General features: G+C 38.7%; 2 protein-coding genes across 2 annotated transcripts; both read right to left on the bottom strand.

The window, feature by feature from the left end:
- Positions 1 to 898: 898 nt before the first annotated feature.
- Positions 899 to 1,834, bottom strand: or61c3 (odorant receptor, family 61, subfamily C, member 3). Its single transcript, XM_026234074.1, has one exon. The coding sequence runs from the start codon at positions 1,832 to 1,834 to the stop codon at positions 899 to 901; it is 936 nt and encodes a 311-aa protein (XP_026089859.1).
- Positions 1,835 to 9,184: 7,350 nt separating this feature from the next.
- Positions 9,185 to 10,117, bottom strand: LOC113063676 (olfactory receptor 14J1-like). The gene has a single exon (XM_026234010.1). The coding sequence runs from the start codon at positions 10,115 to 10,117 to the stop codon at positions 9,185 to 9,187; it is 933 nt and encodes a 310-aa protein (XP_026089795.1).
- Between the last annotated feature and the right edge of the window lie 1,428 nt (positions 10,118 to 11,545).

Genomic DNA, 11,545 nt, shown 5'->3' with positions numbered 1-11,545 from the left:
TCAATACCAAGGTGATGACTGATTTACAATGAGGAATAGTCTATAATCTTTATTATCCTTGCAGCACGTCAGTTAAGCAGTGATGCTCTATGAAATTATTGTGGAGACTAAATTAATTGTAGTAGGTTATAATTTAATAATTAATCTAACTTAATAATAATAAGAGGCCTAATATGCTAATAAGAAGAATGTAACAGGCCTTTGTTAATTTACATTTTATATATATATATATATATATATATATATATATATATATATATATATATATATATATAAAATCATTCTTGAATGCAACCGACATACTATTAAAGGCATGGTTTGTAGTATAATCTTGCACTGAAACATTCAATGTTGGATGGCAAATACCAATAATGGAACAGCTAGAATAATTTATTTGTAATTTTGACATTTAGCCATTTCTAAATTAATATTGTATCAGAGTAAATGACAAACTAGAATTGTATTCAGTCCTTGATTTTGGTTTTCCAGTAGTCTTATAAACATTTTGGAAGCATATAGGTCTTCAACTAGAAGATAGCACTAAAGTGTCACTTTGACACTTTTGATATCATTGTTAATACTGTAGCAACATGTACAGAGCAACTGTATTTGTGAGAACCATTGTTTTAATAAATGTTACACAGGTCTGCTATGTCAGCTTTAATAGCGCAAAATATATGCAGTGTCAAATACTAAGACACAATAACTTATGTAAATATACATATACATTTACTTATTTCTCCTTTTACATCATGTTACATGAAAAGTACAGCTTAAAGAATAAATTATCCTGTTTAAATAACATTACATAAAAAAATAAATAAAAGGTTTTAATAAAAGGTCAGAGTAATGCAGAGTAAAGACAAAAAGATGTCAACACTAAATTATAAAGTGTGTGCTACATGTTCCTAATCTTTAAACTTCGGAAGATAAATAGTATTTTTGCCCTTACTGGACTTAATTTAATACCATATATTACAGGATTGACAACAGGGGGAACAATCAGGAATATAACCGTTAGAAAACTATATAACATGTGAGGCAATGCTTTTGTTCTAAATTCTGTCTGGGAGGAATCAAAAAAAACACAGGCTATGTAGTTCAGAAAGGAAATCAAGTGTGGTACACAAGTGCTTAAGAACTTCTCTTGATTTACTTTAGATTTCCGACAAGCTAGAATTATTTTAAAATAGGAAATCAGAACAAAACTAATTAAGACAATTGCAGTTACATACATCCATCCATTAAAAATCCCATTTAAATTATCTTGTTTGCACTGAAGATTAACCAAGGACAGGTTTTCACAGAAAAGTTTAACTATTTCATGTCTGCAAAAAGGGTATTTCATAGCAACAATAGTGGCCATTATACTCAGAAAACAAGGATATATCCAAATAAATGTCACCAGGCTTCGCACAGTGAAAGGTGACATAATGCTGTGATAACGTAAAGGTCGACAGATCGCTATGTACCTATCAACAGCCATGATACTTAAATTTGAAAATTCACCAGCCCCATAAACAATGATGACAATACTTTGTACAATACATTCCTCAATTGAAATCCTGTTAGTTTCTGTGAGTAAATATACCAAAGCCCTGGGATAAAACCCTGTAGTTCCACACAGATCATTAACACAGAGATTACACAAGAAAATGTACATGGGTTCATGCAGGGCTTTCTCAAAAGCAATAATCATAATCAAGGCAGCATTCAGAACAATAGTCAGAAGGTAAACTGGAAGAGCAAATGAAAAAAATACGATCCTGCTGGTCCAGTCCCACTCATTCAGAGCCGTGATAGTGAGAAAGTTGGGAGAGGAGATGTTATTCATTTCTTCTCAAAATGTGACTCCAGAACAAACAAGGCCAATGTAGATTTTTTTTTTCTGTGTACAATCTTGTGTATCTTGTTATACTGTGGGATGACTTTAAATCATTAAAATAGACTTATAAGCAGTATGCTGAATTGCTTGAAAGACTGTGAGGTTTGGAAAAGGCCTCTGAACGGCTATTTTTTTTAGAAATCCATCTTTCAATCTGCTCACAGCTGCATGAGGGAAATTTATATACAGTCAGATTTGCAACATCATAATGATCTAACAGTCCCTTGATAATTCAGAAATAATTATAGAATGCAAATGTGACCTTGAAGTGTTTTAGATAACTTTATCCTTCTGTAATTCTGAAGTAACTGATGATTTCAGGAAATGGAGGATCAGTAGAAACTCTTTGACTAAAATAATACTATTTATTCTAGTTAAACTGCAACTGAATTTTAGGACACTTAAATGATCCTCATGGACTCTTTTAAAAAATGTCTTGTTACGTATGTAATATATATTTATACATATTTCATCAGCCTCTACTCCAGTCTTCAGTGTCACATAATCCTGCAGAAATCATTCCAATATGTTGATTTACTATCAGAGATGTTCTCTTTAGTTTTTTATTCATTAAAGAATTCTAAACAAAATGTCACAGGTTCCAAAAAATATTAAGCAGCAAAACTGTTTCCAGCACTGGTAATAAATCAATACATTATAATTATTTTTGAAGGATCATGACTCTGAAACTGGAGTAAAAGCTGATGAAAATTCTGATATGCAAGCGTAAATATTATGGAAATATCAATGTTAATTGTGACTAAGCAAAGGCATTCCTCCTGGAACAGAGCTAACACGGTTTTGGACTGTATTTATTTCATACTCTGTGACAGCTTATTAAATGTACAAATATTTTATTTAATGTATAAGCAGGAGATTCATGCACTCATTATTTTTAAGGTGGCACGAGTGGGGGTGTGGGTGGTGGGGTTGTCATGTGACACACAGAAGCTACAACAGCATTTTGGCAAATTGCGCGGCTGTTTGATTGATGATCGCACAGTGCTTTTTCCATTCATTAATGTATAATTTCCTAGCCTATAAGGTTTAAATCATTGCCTTTTAAATATACACAAATAGTAGAACATGTAAAATGTATTATTGCACGACTTTAGGAGGTTTGTGCTAAATATTGCGCTGGTCCCCTGGCTCACCTGTTACCTAGCAAACACCAGATTGTCCTGCAGCCTCAGCCGAATATTCTGGCAGAATTATTCGTTATCCATTATTTGTTTTTGAAGCCATTATCCATGCCTTTTTAACTAAACGAGCCAATGCACATTGACATCCGATGATTGCATCCAGCTGCCGCTGATCGCAGTCCGAGTATAAAAAGGCAGCAGGTGCAATGCATACTCACATTTTTGCTTAGGAGCCGAGTCGGTTACCTCAGCGGTGGTACAGCAGCTGTGGTCGATGGGATGTGACATCTCTGTTCCCTCCTTCAGGGAATGAGGATTACATATGTCACCAAGACGTTCCCTTTCAGTTGGTTGTCACACCATTGACCGTTGAATTTGGAATCCCTACCAAAGCGCCATGGATGCTGCCCCTTCCAGTGTCCTGTGCAAGCCTCCTTTGCCCCTCTGAGTATAGGCCAAGGCTTGCAGCAGGAAGGCCAGTCACTGTTTGTCTTAACATTAACCTGTCAGTGTGATTTGGATAACACTGGGGAAACTTACCCTTTCCACTTGGAACAGGAACGTTAAGGAAGCCCCATCCTTCCCGAAGGAGGATTTTGGAAGCACTTACACACTCTGAAAACCGTTTAGGTGCATATGGAAGATTTAGATGTGACTGCAACCCCTTGGGAAATGACATAACATCTGCTGAGGAAACACTGAGCTATACCGTGGAATTTACACACATGGGATCCACTTGGGTCACTAGTAGATCCTTGCTCAGAGGAATACACCAGGGAAGGGCTGTCATGAGGAGCATCAGTTCCAGGAACCAGTTCCTGTTTGGGCAATAAGGTACAATGAGCAATACCAGCTCCTCATCCTCCCTGACCTTGCAGTGTCTGTGCAAGAAGGCTCACTAGGGAAAATGCATATTTGTTTAGGCCCTAAGGCAAGCAGTGTGCCAGCGCATCCATTCAGAGTGTTCCTTCAGTCAGGGTTTAGAACAGCTACAATAGCAGTGTGAGGTTTCTGGAGAGGCAAACGGGTCTACCTGAGTGACTCTGAAATGGCTCCAAATCAGCTGGACCATCTGGGGATGGAGTCTCCATTCTCCCGGTAGTGCAGCTCATGACAGCTCATCAGCCGCACGCAGGGGCGTAGATTTTGTCTAACAGTTGGGGGGACAATAAACATAAAATTTCTATAGAGCAATTTTTGAAGGGGACACAAATAATCCAGCTAAAATTGTACTTGTAAGGATACTGTATACATTAAGTCGTGCTACTATTAGTGCAGCATGGAAGCCATGCCAAATAAGACTGTCAAGCTGTTGTGGTCACGCTTTGACAACACTCTGTGTCCATTGTAGACATTACTATCCATAACAGTGTTGTCCAGTCTGTGGTTTTCCCATGGAATTGGGCTTCTTTGTCACTGTTGCCACAGTCTGTTTTTCATGTCTGCACCAGGTGTTGAAGCAACCTCAATCATGTATATTTTAGCCCATGAAATGCTAATTTTTTACTGGGGAACACCACTTGAAATGCAGTTAGTTTGGACTAATTTTGAGTAGCAATTGGGTGGGTTTTGTTGTGAAAACTTTGAAACCCTTTCCGTCAAACAGGTAACGTTATAATCAATAAAATAGCGGACTCATTGAAAAATACATTGGCATCATGTATTAAAGATAAAATAACCACTTCATCCGATGTTTAAGTAAATAAAATAGCAGACAGCCTTACTTACTGGAGTTCCATAACTATTGACATCTCTCTCACAGGACTTGTGTGTAGGTGATATAAAATATCAAAGCAGGCATTTCATTTGGACCAAAGCACTGTGAGGCAAGGGAGGGGGAGACAATTTTTTTTATTAAAATACATTTTTGCCCTGTTTGTGTTGTTTTACTACTTACAATACAAAGTGTGGTTTGTAATCATCATTTTAGGGGCGGAAACCCCTCAGATGGTCCCCGTGGGACTTACGCCTATGGTAGAACGATTGAGTTGACCAGGAATATGAAAAGCATGAAGCGACCTCAGAAGTTTTTGACTCTAAAGGAGGAGGTGGCGGGGGAGTTACAACATATGACGGGAGTGACAGTTGATGTACGCAAAATTTGTGGTACTGTCCATACGGACTATTATGTGCGGTGGTGGAGGCATCCGTTTGTGGCACAGCATGCCTGGAAACCTGTTCTAGGAGCACTCTCATCCAAAGAAAAGTAAGGTCTGACTACGGGGGAAGGTTTCGCAACAGATCAGTGTGACTTGGACCCGGTGAGTATTGTGCTGCCATGCCCACATCAGGACTCAGCCATGAAGCCAGTGCTGAAGCGGACTCGTATGAAGCAGCCCCAGCGTCCTGACTGCCGCAGCAGCAGCCATATGCCTCTGAAATTGTTTCAGTGTGACTGCCGTCCTGCCCTTGAACGAATTCAAGAGGTTCAACACTGACTTAGCATGTTCCTCTGTGAGGCGTGCTGTCTGTTCGACCAAATCCAACTCCATACCGAGAAAAGAGATCTTCCGCGTCTTTTCCCAGTTGACCCTAAGACCCAACAGGCTCAAAGGGCAGGGCCCAGAACTGAAATGCTCATCGTTTGAATGCAAACTGCAGAAAAGGTCTGTGGCACTGAAGGATCGAGAAAAGTATGCATCCTTCAGGTCAGTCACTGCAAACTAGTCTTGGGAATGGATGACCCAAAGATGCATTTCTGCTAGGGGTGTAACTGTACACAAATATGATGGTTTGGTACGTACCTCAGCTTTAATGTCACTGTTCTATATGATTTTTTTTTTTTTTAATAAACAGTGGTTTACTGAAAAAGTTGCTCTTTCTTTAAATACATTCAGTTATAGTCAAAATTTTCTTAGTGATACAAATTTATCTCAGCTTATTCTTAAAACTATAGGGAGCCCTTTTACATTATATGGCTACGGTAAGACCTAACATCTTAACCAAAACTTAAATTTGCCTACTATTTATTTTTAAAAAGATGATCAACACTTTACAAAAAATTGTGTCCAAACATGTAAACTGCACATAATTCAGTTTTTTTAAACGAACTCATAAATAATACAATTTCTAGGGTATTTAATATATTCGATTGCACACTGTTTCATAACAGATTAATTGAAACATACTGTGGCGAGTGGGGCGGGGCCGAGAGGCGTGGGAACGAGGGGTGGGGCTCAGGTGTAGCTCATATCCAATCACTACACCTGGCCTCACTCCTCGTTCCCACGCCTCTCGGCCCCGCCCCACTCGCCACACATACATTAAATAATTTTAAGGTTTAGTAAAATATAAGTATATAGTGTAATATTTCATGAAATGCTCCTGTCTAGACTTAATTTCTCTGGTGAACTAATGAGCTGTAGACACTATTAATGACTTGCTGAGGCATGAGATGTTCAGTCGTGTTTTTTGCGTTAAAACTAGTTCAGACAGGACCACTTTGGCAAGTAACTTCAGTTTATTGAAACTATTTATCTTTGGCTGTATGGTTCCTTTATTAAAATTAATTGAACATTCAAGAGCTTTAACATTAACCCCCCGGAACCATCAATTTATAGATACATCAACAATTAAGACACTTATTAATGTCTTTAAAAGCGAACAGTGATAATTGTGTAGATGTGGCTGTGGGACATCTATACTGTAGCTTGGTTATAAGGATGAGTGACTCTCAGCAGTGAGGCTCATGCCAGCCGGAACTTGAAAGCCTTACTGATCTGAAACAAAAGAAGATGACAACCAGATGGTGCACAGTAATTTGCTCATGTTTATAATGGGGAGGGAGGGTTGCGAGCAGTCTGAGCCTACTTACAGAGCAGTAATGCCACGTATATATGTCCCGTGTCTAATAGGATGCTTGTGTTGGGTTTATAACAGCACGTTTCTGAACTGTCCCAGAAGCAACTCTCCCAGGCTTTTATGCAGCGATCTGTCACACCACATCAAAGACTGTCAAAACGGCATTTATTATTTAAATTTCCTGAGAATTTTTTTTTTATATAAAATACTGTATTCATGCGGTACACATGCATACCGAACCAAAAGACCCATACAGAAACAGTTTGGTACTAATATGTGTACCGTTACACCCCTAGTTTCTAAATCAACATCTTAAAATTCAAGCCTGTGAACAGCCCAGTTCAAGTCATGCAGGTCCAAGATCAGTCATAACCCACCACATTTCTTGGCTGTAAAACCCCGTCTTCACATCGCTTTGAGGGACCAGCTCTATAGTGTTCTTTGCCTGTAGGACTGTGATCTCCACATGCAAGACATGAGCATCAGCTGCCTACACTGATGTGTAGTGGATGCCCCTGAATTTTGGGGATGCAGGGTGAACTGAATTACATAGCCGAGTTTGATTGTCCGAAGGAGCAGTGAGACGGGCTAGCCAGCACTAACTAGGATTCCGGAAACTGCTCTTTTGTCAAGATTTGTGTACCACAAGCTGTGAGGTCAGCGGTGGGACAAAACAAAACAAAAGATTTTCTGGGGAGGGATTAGTGCATTCACTATATCCCAAAGAGCAGCTCTCCCCATCTCTGGGTCACCCGTCTCAGGGCTTCTTGCTCTTCCCCTTACCGCCAGGTTTGGCAGGGGCCTGGACGGGTGGGGTGGATGCCCAACGACCGCTCAATGAGGGCAGCAATGCGGCAGAATCCTCCTCTCCAAAGAGCTCCAGTTCACCCTCCGATGCAGCAATCGACATCCGATCGTCGGGAGGAGCACCAAAGGATACAGCTCGTATACTCCTTGTAGAGGACCCAGCATGTTCCTCTGGAAGCTCAACGGGCCGAGAGGAGTGAGGGTACCAGGGAGGTTGGGTCCTCAGAGGGATAGCTGTCACTGTCACCCTCAGACTGCTCGAGCTACTGCCTAAAGTAGTCCCTCTCCAACTTCCAAAGAGAACTAGATATAGGCAGAGACACTGGAACTCCACCCCTTCTCAGGTATTGTCGCCTGGTCCACAACTCCACGATGGTCATATTCCCGCAATAAGAACATGACTCATCAACAAATGCAACCATAGCAAGCTTAATGCCCAGACACGTGAAGCAATGATCGTGATCATAACCAGTCACCAGGTAACAACCGCATCCTGAAACTCATGGGTGGAATGGCATCTATACCAAGACACAGTGTTGTCTCTATAAAGACAGAGCTTCATTTTTACAAAGACGCAGCAACAAGTTGGCAAAGATGCAGCATCAGCTTTAAAAATGATGTGCCCACCTGTGAATGCTCTTTAGCAAATGCTATTTTAGTATGCTGAAATTTTAGTTTTGTTTTAGTATGCCAGATGTATGCATCCCACTCAGAAAAGGAAAAAGACCACCACTGTAGCGCCATTCCACCAACACAAAGAAGGTCCCTTAGAGCGCGCTGAACTCATTTTTTTCACAAATGAAGCTTGGTAAGAGCAGAATTATTGAAACTGCTCGTCTAAAATACAACATTTCTCAGATTGTATTTTCATAACTGATAAACTATAATGAAATTTATATAAGAAACTTTGGATTTCCAGCTTTTATAGTTTAGTTTATTATTTTAATACCAATAACAAACACTTAGCTGGTTGTGTTTTGGTTGAAAACACACAAAAAAAATAAAATAATTTAATAAAAAAAATATATATATGAACACGAGGAGAGAATATGGCTTGCTTATGATCTTGAAAAATGCTGGCTGGCTTTTAGGTTTTTACCAAAAGATGGCATAACATTTTTATTGTGTTTTCAATTTTTTGGGTTGAGTTTCAGTGTTATCAGTGTTCATAACATCTTATTCAACTCCAATGTATGTTTGAAAACTTACTGTTATAATACATGTGACAGAGACCCACTTTTTTATTTATATATTTAATTTTAATTTTTTTATTTTAATTTAATTGTCATTGATAAAATTCAAATTCAGTGTCAAATACTAAGCATTTCTTTAATTGTAAACATTTCTTAGCTACTAATTCATGTGACATTAATGGTACAGCTCAAAGAAAACTTTATCCTGTTCAGCAAATATTATATAAGCACATTGATTCTTCAGCGAAAAAACAAAAACAAAAACAAAAACCTTTTATTATTGCCACTTTTAAAGTATCATCACTGTGATGCATCATGACACAAAATGCAGGCAACAATATTTATAACAGTGAATACTAAAAGTTATGAATCCTTTGACTTTTGAAAATATACAATATTTTTGCCCTAATTGGACCTAATTTTATACCATATATTACAGGATTGACAACAGGGGGAACAGTCAGGATGATAACAGACAAAAATGTAGATGCTATATTAGACACTGTTTCTGCTTTAAATCTTGTGAGAAGAGAATCGGAAAGACCACATGTTGTAATCATAAAGGAAATTAGGTGTGGCACACATGTGCTGTAGAACTTCTCTTGATTAACTTTAGATTTTCGACAAGCTAGTATTATTTTTAAATAGGATATCAGAACAAAAACAAAAAATACAGCCTTGCTGATATAGATAAATCCATTAATGATGCCTTGAAAAATGTCTTGTTTGCATGCAAGATTCATCAGGGAAAGATGCTCACAGAAAAGTCTATGCATGTCATGTCTGCACAGAGGGTGTTTCAGAGCCAGTGAAATTGCCATTACCCCTATGAAAAATGGAAATATCCAAATAAAAGTCACCAGGCTCCTCACAGTGAAAGGTGACATAATGGTGTAATAACGTAAAGGTTGACAGATTGCTATGTACCTATCAATAGCCATGACACTTAAATTGGTGAATTCCCCAGTTGTATACATCACAACAGCAAGACATTGTACAATACATTCCTCAATTGAAATCCTGTTAGTTTCTGTGAGTAAATATACCAAAGCCCTGGGATAAAACCCTGTAGTTCCACACAGATCATTAACACAGAGATTACACAAGAAAATGTACATGGGTTCATGCAGGGCTTTCTCAAAAGCAATAATCATAATCAAGGCAGCATTCAGAACAATAGTCAGAAGGTAAACTGGAAGAGCAAATGAGAAAAATATGATCCTGCTGGTCCAGTCCCACTCATTCAGAGCTGTGATAGTGAGAAATTTGGGAGAGGAGATGTTATTCATTACTTTTCAAAATCTGACTCCTGATTAAACAATGACAACACAATCAATCTACTATTCCTCTTTTCTACAATCTTGTGTTATACTGTTGGAAAACATTAAAATAATATAAATGTGCCCTAAAAGCAGTATGTTGCGTTAAACCTTTAAAATGAGAAATAACAACAACAATAACAACAAAAGGTCCATGGCTTGAAGGGCTATGAGGTTTGGAGAAGGCCTCTGAACACCTCTTTTACAGATCCATGTTTCATTCTGCTCATGAGGGAACTTTATATACAGTCAGATATGCAATGTCATAATGATCTAACACTCCTTAGACAATTCAGAAATAATTGTATAATGCAAACATCTCCTTGACTTCAGGGAACAAGGGTTACCATATGTAACCAAGATGTTTTCTTTCAGTCGGTCACTGTAGACGTCACGTGACGTTGGGGATGACCGACGAATTGGAATTCCTACCAAAGCTCCATGGATGCTGCCCATTTCAGTGCCCTTTGCGAACCTGTGCCCTCTTTTTGGTGTAGGTTGGAGGTCGCAACAAGAAGTTCCATTCAACATTGTCAAAACACTATCCACACAGTGTGATTGGATAACACTGGAAAAATTTACCAGTTCCACGTGGAATAGGGACACTGTGAAAGATGAATCCTTCCTGAACGAGGTCTCGGGAGCAAATACACATATGATATCTGTTTGGGTGCATTTGGAAAATTGTAGGTGATTGTAATCCTTTTGGAAATGGCAGAAGTTGGATGGGGAACCATGGGCTTCGTGGATTTTACACCCTTCACGAAGTCATGGTAAATCACAGCAACCTGGACTGAGAGGGGGGAGACACCGCATTCTCTCCAGCCCTTGCTGCAAAAAGGAAAGCACGACCCTGATTGGGTAGCTCCGGGGGTCTTCTCGAACAAGAGACATGCCGGTATCATATTTTCCTGTTGAGATTATTCTCATGCTTTTATCACGGTATATGGTATTATTACAATATGTTTTTTACATTTTGATATTATTGAAATTAAGATGAAAAATCGTAATTGATCATAATGCGATATAACAACTTTAATAAATTTTTCTTTATTAACAAAAATATATGAACATTTAAAAACAATAAACAAATACAGAAAAGTATATAAAGATAAAAGTTTAAAGTTAAAAGTTTAAAGTGCAAAAGAATGTCTCAGGTTACAAATGTAACGTCTCGGTTACGTACGTAACCCTCGTTCCCTGATGGAGGGAACGGAGACGTTATGTCGACCGACAAATGGGGTCTCACTTGGGAGGCCAATCATCTCTGATTTTAAGAGAAAACGCCAATGAAATTGGCAAGTGGATTAACACACCTGAGCCACTCCCCGTGCCAACGGGTATAAATAGGGCGACAGGTGCATCCACTCATTAGGTTTTACGCTGAGGAGCCGAGAA

Source organism: Carassius auratus, chromosome 46 (assembly GCF_003368295.1).
Source record: "Carassius auratus strain Wakin chromosome 46, ASM336829v1, whole genome shotgun sequence".
Taxonomy (NCBI): domain Eukaryota; kingdom Metazoa; phylum Chordata; class Actinopteri; order Cypriniformes; family Cyprinidae; genus Carassius; species Carassius auratus.
Note: the sequence above shows the minus strand (reverse complement) of the source record. Positions and strands in the feature narration are given on the sequence as shown.